This window comes from Microchirus variegatus (genome assembly GCF_963457635.1).
Source record: "Microchirus variegatus genome assembly, chromosome: 10".
Lineage (NCBI taxonomy): Eukaryota > Metazoa > Chordata > Actinopteri > Pleuronectiformes > Soleidae > Microchirus > Microchirus variegatus.
In genome coordinates, this window is record NC_139811.1 from 21610391 (window position 1) to 21627619 (window position 17229).

At 39.5% G+C, this 17229-nt stretch overlaps 1 protein-coding gene across 1 annotated transcript in view; it reads left to right on the forward strand.

Annotated features, from left to right (window-relative positions):
* The window catches only part of hs3st4 (heparan sulfate (glucosamine) 3-O-sulfotransferase 4), a gene marked incomplete at its 3' end in the record, with an annotated part of 104993 nt that extends 90758 nt beyond the window's left edge, over positions 1-14235 (forward strand). The window contains exon 2 of the mRNA XM_083896403.1: positions 13581-14235. Within this exon, the coding sequence (XP_083752529.1) occupies positions 13581-14235 (655 nt within the window). The remainder of the gene's footprint in view (positions 1-13580) is intronic.
* Positions 14236-17229: the final 2994 nt, after the last annotated feature.

Sequence of the window (17229 nt, forward strand, 5' to 3'; positions counted from 1 at the left end):
ATCTCTTTCTGCATGACATTCATCTATATGTTCTGCATATAGAGTGAACAAAACAGGACAAACACGATTTTACTGAGGCTTCCCTGCGTGCTCTCAACACACTCGCTCAACAACTTGAATTTTGAGATTTGAAGCAGAGATGGGAGCTGATACTTATCTTCTCTGTTTGGTCACATAATAGTTAATAGGATTTCCAACACTTACTGTGGAAGTCACACACAAAGTTGTGACACATTTTAGCTGACAACTTCTTCCATCTATTTAACCAACATTAATATTTAACAATGAGTGGTGTGATGGATATCACAGCAGCTGTAGTATTTAAGTTTTTTTTCTATGGTGCTTAATTAATGTTGCCTCTTCCATGCTTGTCACACCTTTGTACATTTACTGTATAAACACTGGTGGGAGCTAATTTTGCAATGTCATAAAAGCAGGGAACATTCATATCTCTAAAGATACCCTTACTTTCTTGTAGTGTCTGTTAAAGGACACATTCTCAAGCATACAGTAAGTGTGTAATATCTTTTAAGTGTAGAACAACCAAGTATTTCAAAACAAAACAGGGCCTTGACATTTAAAAAACAAACAAAAAAAAAAGACGATCATGCACATGCAGCGCTCAGCGAGGATTACAGTTTCTTTTAAAAATCTAATACATATTGTATCCACTGTTTTTTGTGCAGTACTGAACAAAACACGATTGGGATTTGTCTGCAATCACCGGAATAAGTTGACAAAAAACAGAAAATGCAGAATGTGCTCAGCCCTCATAACACATGAAAACAATGATTAAATAAATAAATAAATATAAAAACTTCTTGTCACATTTAGATGCTAACTATAGTTGCAGTAAACTGCAGCCTAAACATTCCTTTTTTTTTTACACATTTTAAAGACCTTGAAATTGCACTGCCATTTAAATAGCGGAATCAATACACCTTCCGCGATGTCAATGTGCTGCTATTGCACATGTGCCCATTAAAACAAAAGGGTCAAATATGAGTCACCATGCAGTGGCATAGCACTGCTGACATACAGGAGATTGCCCTGCAGTGAAAATGTATTAGAATTATGATTCAATGCCTTTTTTTTTTATTCAGTTATTAGTCCTCCCAATAATTCAATTAGGAATTAAATTAAACTGAGTAGAGCAGGAAGGGACAGTGCAGCTAAAGGCCCATTTAATGTTAATGATCATAATGGATGCATGACATGGTTACATAGTATCCGTGAGTAAATCTTTTTAATCTTTTTTTTTCTTGCCAGACCAGTCAGCTTTTGGCACAGATAATCAAAACATCAGCTCATCTTCAGTGGCTCAGGAATAAAGAGATGCTGCAGGGTTAGTTCTCATCACTGTTGAGGTTTGACGTTTAACCACAACAATTAGTCCAGCATTAAACTGAAGCCTCAAGACTGTACAAAAAGATATATCACACACAGTCCATCAGTTGAAATTCAAGAGTTAAGTGTTGGCAGGAAATTAAGCTTAACTTGCTGTTATTATACATATTTTAGTACAAATGAATGAAAAGTATCTTTATTGTGTTCGTTTTTTTTGTATCTTTTTGAAAAGCACAGCACTCCCACACACTCTGTTCCCTGTGAAATCCCCGCTGAGCTTGAAACCGGAGACAATGTAAGCACTTGTCTATGACATACAGACATAAATGTGGTTAAAATATACATTTCTTTATTACATCTCGGGTCTGTAAAGTGGAAGTCACAAGTGTCATTTTAACACTTGATGGTGGGCAGGTGGACAGGCGAGCGGGCTGCACGGTGGCGCAAGCATGTTGCCTCATGGCTAGAAGGTTGTGGGTTTGTGTTCTTGCCCAGGCCTTTCTGTATAGAGTTAGCATGCTCTGTGTGTGTGTGTGTGTGGGTTTTCTCCAGTTTCTGAGTGTCTGAGTGAATGATGTGTCTCTGGCCCTGCGATGGAGTGGAAATCTGTCCAGAGTGTACCACACCTTTTGCCCTATGTCAGCTGGGATTGGCACCAGCAGCTCCGCGACCCTCATGTGGGTCCACTGTCACATGAAAACAACAGGTGGACTGATTGTAATTATTGTATAAATGCGATTGGCCAGCGTTGGAATGTTGCAGTGTTGGAATATTTGCTTAATGTGATTTGGTCGGCCAGACTTGTGGAGAACATTATCTTGCTTGTCACATGCAGTGGGAGCAAAGCAAAGCACAATACAGTTTCATTCAAAGTGGATGAGCAGTGTTTCTTTAGTTGACACCTCCACCACATACTTTTGAGTCCTCCTTAACTGAAAAGAAGCAAGCAATGGGAACCAAATGTCACCTCCATGCACAGTTGAACTACTTTTTTGAGCACAACAAGACCATTTAATTTCCTTGTCCCACTCTACAAACAATAGCAGGGAATCAATTATATGTCTGTCTCCACTATGCAAGATGCTGATATGCCCCCTTTTTTTTTTTTTTAGGTGACCTAATATGTCTTTTTTTTGTTGTGTTTGTATGTCATGTGGTGAAAACAGAAAAAAAAATGTAATCATTACTGACTGGACTCTGATGACTGGACACTAGTCAAAGCTCTGTCACAAAAGCACTGGAAGCCATTGTCTGAAGGGAACACTGGCAAGTTTGGCTGAACAATCTCTCAAACCCAGTTTTCTGTGACTCACTCCGCAACATCCAGCTGTCATTTCTGCTCCAACAACATATGCCTCTGAAGCTTGTAAACATGCTGCAAGAGCACAGGCAGGGCACAGACAGGTTGGCAGGTCAGTTAGTGACGTAAGTGGGTTTATTGTTTGGATTACTGGCTTTATTCATTTTACAGATTTGGAGAAGATAAACAAATATAATAATAACGTGTTTCAATAAAGAAAAAAATGCAGACCCTTGCTCTAACCATTAAATTTAATTTGCTAGACATGTTGTTTTTCTTGCGTTGAGTCTCTATGTTGATGTTTCTCAGATTAACAGTCTAAGAGCAAGTGGCCTTTGTAAACTATCAGTTACGTTTTCCTTTGCAAATGTATATGTTTTCCTCCCAGCTATGAAAATGCGAGTAACACATGGAGTTTTACAGGGTTGTCGAGGATCAGTGGTAGTGAGTAATTTTTCAACCGGAGGGTTGTGAGTTCGACCACCGGCTCCACAAGACCACATGCTGATGTGTCCCTGGGCAAGTCACTTAACCCAGTTAAAGTTGTTCCAGACAGCTACATGTGAATGGGTATGAATGATGTGTCATAATGCTCTATGAATGTATTGGTGTGTGAGTGAATGGCAAAAACCAAGGTCCTCAAGCCAAGGAATGTGCAATAAAAATACAGATCATTTACCATAAAATGCCAGCTTAAGTCGGGGAAGACAAAATGTGGAGGGAGAAAAAAAAAAACCTGTGATATCATTACCGTTTCCTGAGGAAAGACAAAGATCAAAGTTGACATTTCTTAACAGTGTTAAAATATTGCCAATTTCTGAAATATGAAAAATGGCAGAAGTAAAAACTTTTTTGCTGTCTCTTGCCTGATTGGAGCTCTGTCTGTGTTACTGTGAAAATGAGCAATATAATGTCTCACATAAAGAGGAGATAGTTTGTACAGCCTCCTCCTCAGTGGTGTCACACTGACCTACAGCTCTGTAATGAATTGCACAAAAAAAGGAGGAAAATATATATGGTGATGTGTGATCTCTTGAAAAGGTGCATAAAGATGTTGAAACGAGTCTGAAAAGAAAAAAAACATACAACAGTAAAAGTGAGATACTGAATACAATATTTGTATGTTGTGTGTTTCACTTTTTTGTACATCCATTGCACCTCTACCAAGGACGTTATGTTTTCATTGGCGTGGTTTTATCTGTAAGATTGTCCTTCTGTTAGCAACTTCCCGTCTACAGTTTTTGAAAGATCAATCCATGTTTTTATAATGGGTGGGTGATCGCCCCAGTACTATATAAGTATATCTATCCACTGATAACAAAACAATTATTCAAATGTTGAAGAAACCTCTTACTCTTATATTGGGCAAAAGTGTAAAAAAAATCTCATCATATTTGAACACATTTGGCATGTAAGATCACACTATCTACCATCAGACCAAGTTTCATCCAGATCTGATCTAGAACTCGATTATTTCAGTCCCATTTGGAAGGTTTACATCCCAGCAACATCAGAGATCAATTTGTGGCATGCAAATGTAAGATGGTAATAGCTATATATATGCAGGTAAATACAGATCCAAAATATCTTCTGGATCCAGTGGATCAAAATGAAAAAAAATCAGGTATGTAAAACAGGTGACAGTGTTTCAACCTTGGCAGAGGTCTGTGCTCTCTGGGTGTTCTTGTTAAAAAGTATTTTGCTGTCCTACTATAGAGAAAGAAATCATACATACATATATACAATTGATTTAATCCAGCCAAGTTTGTTTTATAGGGCACAGTGATGCGGTGGTTAGCAATCATGCAGAGCAGGGGTGTCAAACTCAAATACAGAGTGGGCCAAAATTTAAAACTGAACAAAGCCGCGGGCCAAGGTTTAACAAATTAACCTTTTAATAGGGACCCAAACAAGTTTTGCATTTAATATTGAACAAGCAAGGCTTATATAACGTTATAGTTACATGCAAAATCGAGTTTCAAATAATAATAATAATAATTAAAAAAATATCAATGGCATATCAAATAAAATTTAAATAAAAATTGAATGCACCTTAAATACAGGATTAAGCGGTAGATAATGGATGGATAAAAATTGAATGCCTCTTTTCTATTTGCAGCCTTCTGAGGTAAATATCAAAATAAACTTTTTCCACAGGCTAATAATACATTTGAAAGTAAAATAACAATAATGAATGAATCAAACATTCAAGCCTTGAAGTAGCAAGAGAAAGTGCATGAATAAAACTCAGTTTGCTACACTAATTTGCTTTAACACTGAATATGGAACAAGCAACGCTTATATAACTTAATAGTGCAAAATCAACTTTCAAAAAACTAACGAAAAAACATCAATGGCATATTAAATAAAATTTAAATAAAAAATGGAATGCCTCTTTTCTATCTGCAGCCTTCTGAGGTAAATATCATTAACATTAACTTTTTCCACAAGCTAATATATTTGAAAATAAAATAACAATGAATACAAAACAACAGCAGAGCATTATGGGATTTATAGTATTAGCGGTGAATGCGGTGTTACAGCAGCGGTGCCGCTGTATAATACCGGCGGGCCAGCTCTAATGTTAATTTGATATTGCCTCAAGGGCCAAATGAAATTACACCGCGGGCCAAATTTGGCCCGCGGGCCAGAGTTTGACACCCATGATGCAGAGGGTTCATGGGTCAAATCTCTGTTCAATCGCTGTCTTTTGTGTTCCTCGTTTTGTCCAGGGACTACTGCTTCAACAGTCCAAAGACACGAAGACTGGGGTTATCAGCAGTGTCCGCTTTCGTTGCACTAAGGTGTGAATGTGAGTGTGAATGGTTGTCTATGTGTTCTGTCTCTGTTAGAGGCTGGAGACTTCCAGGGTTTGCTCTGTCTCTTGCCCTCAATGTTAGCTGGAATTGGCTCCAGCTCCATATGACCTTTAAAGGATAAGTGGTGAGAATGAATCGCTGTTAAATTCTATTTGTTTCAGCCATTATATGACGAGGTGCATGGAGTGAGACTGGAAGTTGAAGCTGCCAAATGTTGGAAAAGCTCTCATTCTGAAAATTACACACTGTTGCAGGTACCTGAGGCAAATCCTGTCAACAGTTGAAGTGTGCTTCATCAAAACCTGACAAACATGCCATATAATATGAATTCTTTGATGAGCAACGACGGGGAATTCGTCTGAAATGCTGTGTCATGTGTTGCGGTCCAACAAGTGCAGTTTTGTCAGTGGTCAGTGTCAATGAAATGACAGGATCCTGAAGAAGGCAAGGAAATTTATCATGTTTAAACTGTCATTTTAATTGGTTCTGCTTAACTGAGCCGGATCTGCAACATTTTGAGGATGTAAATTTTAGCCTTTGACTCTTGACGTATTCAGGTGTGACTTCCAATTATGGAAAACGTAGAGATGGATGAAAAACGTTCCTATTTAATGTAGAAGAAGACATGAAGCATGTTCCATATTTTTGAATTGTGCTATAAACAGGCACAGCACATGAAGCAATATGAAGTTATTTTGTTTTTATTTACCGCAATTGTTCAGACAGGTTGGTGACCCCTTATTTTTACATACAGTGTGTGTACTTGCAGTTGCTGTTGCACATCACAAATGCTTGTTTGTTTGTGTAGTGGCAACATCACTACCAGAATATTGAGGGCAAATATGATGAAATTGAAAGAGTGCAGCCGGAATTGCTCTCATCAGCACATCCAAAGGCAAAAAAACAAACAAGCAAATGGCAATAAAAGAAGCTAATCATTTTTTTTTATTTTTTTTTTGAGATGTGGACTGTTGTTGTTTTTTGTGGTCGAGGACAGATGAGCCATTATGACAGAGTATTATTTTAGGTTTAATGTCTGTACTGTGTATTTAAGGTTTGTGAAGGGAAAATATGTACTTTTTTTATAGTTAGTATTAAAACTAGAGACACTGAAGTGGAAAACAGCTATATCCTTTGAGCCTTTGATTTGAGATTAGATTAGATTGCATCACTTCTGTCCACAGACTTTACAACAGTTGAAAATAGACCAACTTTCAGCCTCATATAAACTGTTATAGGCTAATTATGGAGGATGATGCAGCAATCCAAACATCCTCACTGTGTCTCTCATCGCCAGGCTTTATTTCATGATGTTTTATGTCCAAAGGGCATTTGAACACATCTTCAGATCTCGACTATGCAGTCTGGCACTGTAGGGAGAATACTACCTGGCTTGCCCACCGTTGGAAGTGGCACAGTCTTCGGGGGATCTCAGGAAGTGAGTGGGGAATAAGGTTTTGATCAGGACCAGCTGTCATTTCTGTCCCCAGTTCTGCTGTGAAGGCCCACAGTACTGCAGGTATACATTATAATGGGCTTGTTTTTGAGGGGAGAGGCAGGGTGGTGTTTTTAATTAATTTCCCTCTGTTGTTTTTTTTTTTCTTCTTGCCATGCATACATGGTTTGCTTGTCAGTAAAACTAACTGAACTCAGGAGGTGTCAACAAAAGTAATGTTGATTAATGACTTCATGTGAAGAACATTTGGCAAATATCCCACCGCCCACCAGATGCCAGAAATTTCAAGGTGAGATTGTGAAGGTGAGAGGATGTGATTTATCTCTGTGATCTTTGATGAGACCTAACCAACTCATTATTTTGTGTAAGCAAACTGCAACCTCTCATGTTTGTTGGTGTTAACCTCAGGGAAGTCCTAGCCAAGGATATGAACAAAAGCATGTGGCTGGTATTAGGCAAATTGGACACTCTAAATTGACCGTAGGTGTGAGTGTGAGAGTGAATGGTTGTCTGTCTCCATGTGGTCTTGTGATCTACTGGTGACCTTTGCCCTATGTCAGCTGGAATTGGCGCCAGCACCCCACGTGACCCTGATGTGGCAGACACGATGTAAAAGATGGATGGGTGCTGGATAGGGCTGGTGCCACAGTCTTGTGGCAGACATAGAGCCTGAGCGAGTACTTACCAACCCTGAACCAAACCCCAGAAGGGCTTCTGTTGTTGTTGTTGTTCTGACATCAAGACAAAACAAGGAAGGTCCTCACTATTCCACTCTAAGTCCAGTAACCTGAGTTGGTACACTAAGCAGGAGAAAGGAGGCCAAGGACTTGTGAGTGTCAAAGCCATTATTCAGGACGAAACAACTAATATCGAATATTACGTTAGTGATGACCTGCTAAGTAAGTAAATGCCTCAGGCTGAAGAGACCCAGCAGAGAACATGGACAAATACGGAAGGACAAGCCCTTACATGGCATTGTTCCAGCATCACATTGAAGTAGTGGCTGATATTGAAAAATGGTACCACTGACTGGAAAAGGCTGGAGTGAAAGACAGGACAGAGGCACTAATCATGGCTGAACAGGAGCAGGCTCGAAGCTCTAAGATGCATCAAGGATCTTTTTTTTCAGAATTTGAGCATATTCAAGGGGAATTTAATTGTTTCTTACACATAAATATCCTTCATTGAGTATTAAAATGCGTAAGAAATGCACCATATAGCATCTAAAATTGAAAGTAAGTAAGTAAGGTTAATCATAATTTGGGAGAACAAAGTGTGTCAGGCTTTGTATCGAGACATATCTCGTATGTCAAGGCACAGCCTAAAAATATCAAGATATAATTAAAAGCCAGACTGTATCTCCCAACTCTATTATACAGGAGAGTATGAATTGTGGAAGCACAAATGCATTAGGTTATGGTTAGATAATTGACCCCACAATGGGGAAATTCACTTGTTACAGCAGCAAAATGTCAGAGGTAGACAAGTGACAAATACAAAAAGAGCAACAGAACAAGCAGTTAAATATAAATAACCAGTAATACCATCCAAATAGATGTTAAAAGTATTGTTATTAAGATAAAGCCTTATATTTAGCGTTTCAGTGTTGAAAAAAATAGACACAAAGCGTAGGGGTACAGAAAAATTGTACATGACTTGCATATTATAACCAGATGTGAAACAGCAATGTGAGAAGTTGTGATAGATTTGAATGGTGTGATGATGATTACACTGTTACAATGGTATTAAAACAGATGTATGAAAGTTGTGCAGAATGATGTCACGTGATGTTGCTTCCTGCTCAGGATTATGGATCATTTTCTGACAACATGCAGCAAAAAAATAAAACAACTATAACCTACCGTGGGTCTCAGTATATTATATAACTCCAGAATTTGTTTTCCTAGGAAAGCTCACTTATAGGATATTTCCACTACTCTCAGGCCAAAAGGTCAGCTTGAGATGGAGAAACACAAAAACAAACCAACCTCTCCTCCATTACTGGAACCTGATCTGATCATGGAGAAGGGCAGCACACTCTGTATTTGTTTTTCTACTAAAACTTGCACCTTAACTGTGACAAACCATGCCTCCCACTTCACAACAGACCTGTGTGGACCCTTCACTCTGCCCTGTAGGCTTGGATTTGTTTTTTTTCCCCGCATGTTTGTGTGTGTGTGCCAAACATGTACACATCCCCTTGTTATGAACAGACGAAAGAATGGCTCATGTGACCTATTGATTTTTATTTTATTTTCCTTCTTCTGTTTATTTATATTTTTCATTTTATCTCCACTGCTCAGTGAACTTGTGGTTTTGTTCTTTGTGCTGCTGCAATCACAATGTCTTGTCACTTGGAGTGTAATCATTTGATTATTCATTGCAAAACTGACCACACATCTCTCACTTCATGTCCGGAGTGACTTGCTGTTCATGAATAGCTGTTCAAACCCTCCACCAACATTTGCATTTGGACTCCGAGTAACACTATAATTCACTTACCATTTTGGTCTTTGTTTCATTCATCTGCTGTGAGAAGTAAAGCCAGAACTAACATACTCCACCGTCAGGTCGTCTCAAAGCCTAATCAGTGTGTCTCATCAGTGTGGCATGTCCTTTATGTCGCATCTCGTCCCCGATCACTGCGGCTATCAGTGAAAGTGTCATCACTCTGATTGGCGGTACTCATTTGTCATTAAGCTTTTTTTTCCGCAAAATGGCATTTAAGTCCTTTACTTACCTGACATAAATAATTGCAGCTGCATTGACACATGGTTAGTGAGTCTGTGGTGTTTTGCCATTGGTCATCAACCATCACAAATCTTTTACCTAATGAATAAAGCCACTCCTATACAGTATTTATACAGAGACACACTCGTGTTATGAAGACTGGAGCATGTCTGTCTGTTGTATGTGGATGTATTTTTAAAGCACCTTTGGGGGGAGCAATTTCATTAAAAGTGTACAATGACAATAACGGCTTGTATTCTATTCTATTATGCCTTGGACTGTCGTAAGATGGGCAGTCAGTGACAGAACACCATGTCCTTGTTGAGCTGGTGTCACAGCTGATTCAGCATATTGGATCAGTGTTCTTCATCCATGAGATAAACTACTTTGATTGGCTGTTTTAGCTCCAGAAAATGACTCAACAGTACTCTCCCAAACAAATACTAAAATATATTATTAAGATATTATTTAGACATAATTATTACAGACTACTGCCACCTGCTGTCCCCCTCATGCGGACACAGAATGTACCGTGCCGATTGCTCGACAGCTGTAGTCGATGCAATGTGATGTAGTTAAGTATGCACAGGATACATGTACTAGAAGGTCACTGGTTCAATTCTTTGAAGTGTGTTCAGCACAACATTTTTGGCTTAAGTCAGCTGAAAAAAGAGGTGATGTGAGATGATATAGTGGTTAGCTGCTGCCATTGTACGTTCTCTGATCTCATCGTTGTGTCTTGGCCAAGGCTTTGGTTTAGTGAGAAAATTGCATCTAATTCATTTCCCCATCCTTGTTTTATGTGTGACTGATCCAGGAGATGTCTGAAGAAGACTTTTCAATAATTCAGTTTTCAGTATCAAATTATTATTTTAAAGGAAATATTTAAAGCTAATTACCATACCAGTCATTACCACTGCTGCTGGACAGTCTTCAGATTGTGTTCTCTGGAGCTATGAGTGGACTCCTTTAGAAAAATTGATTGTATTTGACATGACATGGAGGAAGCTCGGTGGATTGATACTCTGCAGCTGAGCCGTGATCAATCCAAATGAGAGACGGTGTGAGCTTTAATTTCTCTGCCAGAGTTTATTAGAAGCAACTCAGCTTCTCTGGAGAAACTTAATTCCTCCAGAAACAGCTTGGACCTATTAGTATCTGTGAATGTAAATTAGTGTGATCCCTCACCTCATCATGCCTCAAAATATTCCCCCTGCACCAGTTTGACAGAAGATTCTGAAACATTGCGTTAAATGTCTGGGCATGTTCCAGTGCACTTGGCATGAAGAGTTGTGATTATCTGTGAAGATGAGTTTCTGTCTTAACAAACAAAAAAATGCTGTGATTTGGTGTCGTGCATGCTCTGAATAATAAAAAACAGCCCGGGCATTTTTTGGATCTGAATTTTGTGCAGAGTGGGTGTGAAATGAACTTCCTTCCCAAATTACAGGCCTTGTTGGTGGTGGTGGTGGTGTGTTATATTTCTCTGGTTTAAATGTTTTATCTACACTTAATGGATCTAGCTTTTGTCTTTTGTTTTTTTTTTTCAAATTATTTGACAGTAATGAAAATGCATTCAGGGCAATGAAGAATCACAGTCTTGTTCACGCACGACTTGCTGTTAATACTTGTGTATAAATTGCTCTTGCACTCAATTCAACAATTATCTTGTCCGCACATACCGCAGCACGCCTTGTTTTTTTAAAAAAATCATCAAAAGTTACTCCAAGCATGAAGCACCTGTGTCTCCACACTTATGCTTCGCTATGTAAATAGAGATTTGGACGTGTGTCGAAATGCCAGAAAGTAGCGTAGTAAACAGCAGATGGTTTGCCGGGGCCTCTTTTGCACCACAGATTTTATTTGCTTACCCACCTGAATGACCTGAGTCGAGCTGAGCAGCTGATGTGGAGAAAAACAAAAGCGAGAGATAACTTGCTTTCTACAGCTTTACTAGACTGCAAGGCCAGAGGAGACATTTGTTATGCATGGAGAAAATTGCTTGTTTATCAGCGACATTTTTAATTTTTATTTTGCCGACATGCCACAGAGATTTCTGATGTACATGATCCATGACAATCAACCACCCCCCCAGCAAAGGCGTGTGCAGTTTCCATTGCTTTATAATTAAATATATGATTATTGAGCCCGATGGGGGCAATAGCTTGTTATGCGCACGCCTTTTAATAAGTAACCTTGAACATCTGTCCTGTCAATTGGATATGCTCCAAAGATACAAAGCACATTAGCAGTGAAATGCTGTCCATAAAGTAGGCTATCAGTTGTTTCAAGGTGATTTGCTGTGGTGTTTTTTTCTTTTTATTACCAAACATGATGTTGTTGCACCCACAGACCTCCTACTCCACTTTGGAGTTAAGTAGCAGACAGCTGAAGTCCTTGAAAGGTTACACAAATCTTTTGCTATTCATTACAATGAGGCAGAAAGTGCAGAAATTGACGAAATATAATGAAAATGAATACTCTGTCTAGTCGCCATACTATCTGTAGATATGTTTAATATCCCATTACAGACCTGAGAAGTAACCACAGGTCTATACTGTCAAGAGACAAACATAATCCAGAGGGAAATTATCCATCAGGAAGGCAATACTGTTACTGAGATGCAATTACCAGGCCACTTGTGAGACTTTCAGCCCCGCATCCATGGGTGCTTGCATGTGTGAGGGTGGTCGATATGTGTGTAACAGCTCTTATGTTTTGCGCAGTAAATTGGATTCTTTGCTGGAGTGCAGTTAATTTAGAATATGTCCAAGATGCAAATGATTGATGTGACTATATTGTTACAACTATGGGTTCACGGTGCAGGGCAGCAACATTGCAGGAAGACAGAACCAGCTTTGATTCAAGAATTAAGGATAATTTTCTACAACTCATGTGGCGAATATCCGGGTGGCTGTTTTTATATGTTTATTTCGAAGCAAACATTACTTAATTTGGTAGGAAATAAACAGTCGGTGCGCTTTGATTCTGCTTGTCTTTATATTTTATTGTGGAGCTCCTGAGCTCGTATTTGTTAGTAGTTAAATGAACGACATGTCTCAGAGAGGATTTAATGTACCAATTTAGCACTGAATCGCATAGCCTGCAAACAAAGAAAACAGCATGGATGGCAATGAACATCAGTGTAAACATTTGATAAGGATTTGCTTGAGGCGAAGGCTATGCTTTATTACAGATTCCAAAATAGAAACCGTAGAAACAAGACATGCGTCTGTGCTTATAATGTACTCGCCTCTGCACTGTCATATCTTACGACTCATTCTCAGAAACGGGGCGATATTTGTAGCAATGGCAAATGACTTTCCAGTTCCCCCACAAGATACATTCCTCACATGGGGGGACATTTCTATTGTACAACATATTATCACCTTGAATCTTATAATTAATCACTGCTCCCTTGAATGAACTGCCCGAAACTGTAAAGGGAGAAGAAAAAAGGCTGCATACACCCATTGCAGGGAAAGTGCATGTGCATTAGGGATAAACCCGCCTGCACAGAGTGTGAGCATAGCATGCATAATAAATGTATGACAAAACAATACCCCAGGCACCCTGGTATTAATGATATGCAGTGAACTCATTATTAAAGTTCCAAAACAGCTCCTGGAGAAACACAGATGGAGTCAATTAAGCAATGAGCACACTTGCTTGCCTGCCGTTTCATCTCCTTTCTTTTATCTCCTGCATATTAGTCCATGGTTGTAATTAGCTGTATGTTTCTCCTCGCAACATAATGTCCAGCAATAATAACAGTTATTTTCACTTGTAATTTCAAATAATGTACTGCTCAATAAATGTAGCACATATGCCTGCAGTGTGTCCTTGGGCGCTTCGCTTGCACTGCGAGGTGCGAGGTGTAGTACAGCACTAAGCCGCTCTTTTGTCTTTCTGCTCTTTGTGTTCGCAGGGACCTGATGCCTTCGACGCTGGAGGGGCAAATCACCATGGAGAAGACGCCCAGTTACTTTGTGACTAACCATGCCCCAAAGCGCATCCACTCCATGGCCAGGGACATCAAGCTAATTATAGTGGTGCGTAATCCTGTCACTAGAGCCATTTCAGACTACACACAGACTTTGTCCAAGAAACCCGAGATTCCCACTTTTGAGGTTCTGGCTTTTAAGAATCGGACGCTGGGTCTTATAGACGCCTCATGGAGCGCGCTGCGTATTGGAATATATGCTCTCCACCTGGAGACCTGGATGCAGTTTTTCCCTCTCGCCCAAATGCACTTTGTTAGCGGGGAGAGGCTGATTGTGGACCCTGCAGGTGAGATGGCCAAAGTGCAAGACTTCTTGGGACTGAAGCGCATTGTCACAGACAAACACTTTTACTTCAACAAAACGAAAGGGTTTCCCTGTTTGAAGAAGCCGGAGGACAGCAGCACTCCCAGATGCCTTGGCAAATCTAAAGGGAGAACTCACCCAAAAATTGACCCAGATGTGATTCGGCGGCTGCACAAGTTCTACAAACCCTTTAACATGATGTTCTACCAAATGACCGGCCAGAACTTTGAATGGGAGCTGGAGATCGACAGTGAATCTCGTAGCTCTCGGGACTAGCAGACCGATAAACGGCACGCCGCAGCCACACCACCAGCCTTCTCACAAAAACTATACCGTCGTCCTGCTTTGTCTTTCAGAGGGAGAGAGAGAGAGAGAGAATGCTTGAGCACACCAATCAGTCATGGCTGTCTTTGCAGTGTCTGTACCCATTAGCAAGAGTTTACTGACATGCTTTTTCTCCCCCTTCAATACTAATGTTCACGATGGAAAAATCATTATTGTACATACTGAACATAAAATATATTTATATTTGTGAAAAGGAGATGATTTATTCCTCTTGTTTTCAGAGCTTATATGAAAATTCTGTTGACTATTGCAATGCATGTGATGAGTTAAGTGTCCTTACCTCATGAGACATAAGGGTAAACTCTGCCTGTTTCTTCTCCCTTTACTTTCCTGCAGTTTCCTGCCCTCACACCCACTCACCAGCATTCAGTAAACAAAAAAAAAATCAATTTCAGTGGTTAAGGCCATGAAGTGCTTTGTATTATTTCTTTTAACACTGTCGTGCTGCTTTAATGAGAGAAAAAATCGGAAAAAACTATTGACATATAGTAAAATAATCCTTTAAAATGAGCTCATCTTATTATTTGTCTATATTCTGACTGACAGTTTACCAAAGTGTTAATTTTCCTCAAGTTTTTTTTTTTAAGTCTGCACTCATTAATTGCAAACATATTCAATAAGGGAGCTGATGTACAGTGCCATCCATCCAATAATTGGATTGTTTCACTGCATAGTTAAATATTAGCATACTGATGACCATGCACTCCAACACAGTGCACTATCAGTGGTTTTAGCATAATTTGACAAGTGAATCCATGTTCTACAAATACCAGAGATTCTGTGTGCAAAAAAAACAACAAAAAATTACAACAACTTCCTGGTTTAAAATTGCACCCGTAATGTCTGTTAACTCTGACCTCGTCGCTTTATCGAAGTAATTTATGTCAATGATGGTGTAGCTCATTGGCGGAAGACTGAGCAGAGATTTGTTCACAAACATCTGCTGCGCCGTGGTCTTCTGTCATTAGAGATTAATGGCGTGTTAAATAAAAGCACTGCTGCTGGAACAATGTCAATGTCAGACCAAATTTGCTGCCACAGACAAAAAAAAGAGCTTCATACATGGCCAGGTAAATTACTAAGCAATTACTGTGTGTGGTTAACTTGAATGAGATGATGTCTGCCAGTGAAATGTGTTGTAACTTGAAGTATAACGCTTGTTAGCAGAAGGACAAACGAGGCAGATGCTTGTGATGAAGATGAAATGCTCAATGCAATGAAATAACAACATAACCCATTATCTTCTCTCTATTCCATTTATTATTATTATTATTTTTATTTGTTTTGATTTTGCATAACTCGCTGTGCGTCTTGTCTGTTGTCTCTGGACTCATCAATTTGAGACAATCAATCAATCAGTCAATAAATGCAGTCTGCTTCACATAACTTGGTCGCTGCAGCTATGATGCATTGCTCTGTTAATACTCCCTGCTCTCTGGTCAAGGATGGCTGGATTGGTTCACTCTCTGCAGACCTCACTCTCACCCTGGGGAGGCCACAGCACCAGCAGCTACTTACACAAAGCAATTGATTCAATCAAAGTAAGCACCATACTGCCCTTTGTCACACCGAGTCTGGACACTTACCTTCAGAGTCTCACTATCCCGGAGTCACAACTTCCACTTTAAGGTTGTTTTTTTTTTCTTCATGTGCAGCCATCCCCTGGTGTTTTCTTAACAATTCCTCTTTTTCCACACTTTACTCCCTCTTTCTTTCCGTCTGCTCACTCACGTATGTCATCCTCAGAGTCAGTAGGGCTGTCGGGAAAATGCAACTCAGCTGCACTAATAAGACGTGTGAGTCTTGCATTTAAAGGGACATTCTGTAATGTTTACCTGCTGCGTTAGTAACTGGATGAAGTAACACAGCAGGAATATAAACCTCTCATGAAATCTTTCATTGTGTTTCCAGAAAATGACACCTTATGAAATCATCTCAAATGTATATGCACTTACTGGCCACTTTATTAGGTACACCTGTTCATCTGCTTGTCAATGGGAATATCTAACCAGCCAAACAAATGGCAGTAGTAGACATTTTGACAAGAAGACATGGTCATAACAAACTGGTAGTGTAAAGACTGAGCACCAGAATGGGGTCAGATGAGCTGGTCTGAGTATCTCTTGAGATTGTTCAGCACAAACATCTCTGGGGTTTGTTGGATTGTCTGGAAAAAAAGAGAAAACAACTCTGACAGAAAAGGCCTTGATGATGCCAGCAAATAATGATCTGACTGGTGACAAGAGGAAACAAAAGGAATTCAAAAAAATAACAAATCACGACAATTTACATTTAATTTAAAAGACTTCCTGTTTGCACAACATGTTGAATGCTAAGGTAGATGAGTGCCACGCTTGTCACTTTATCAGGTATCATGTGTACCTAATAAAGAGGTATTTTTGAGGTATCAAAATTTCCTCAAAGATCTTTATGAAATCTATGAAAATACTGAAAACAATCCACGTATTTAGATTAGCATTATTATTATTATTATTATTATCATTATTGATAATGCAGATAACAAACAGACAGAGAGTGTCACCATAGTGTAGGTGACACATTCATTTCAAACTTATACCCTAAAATTCCTTCGGCTGCATTATGTTTGTCAGTGAACCCAGCACTAAACACTGCGCTCACCGCTCATTCTTTGGCATTTTCCGTGAGTGGCTCAGTAAGAAACATTTCCACGAGTAATGAAACAAGGAGGAGTATCCACAGTGAGCTGTTAGCCGAAGAGCTGCAGGCGACAGGCTGAAACGCCTTTCTCCATGTCCTGCTGTATGCTGCGCAGTGTGTGCTGCCTTTATGAAACTCTGCAACTCTGTAGTATTGAACCACATTTGTAGTTATGTTACCTCCAGTAAGTGAAGGTGTCACAAAACCAGTCAGGCCGAAAAACTTTGAGATTGCCACTTTAAGAAA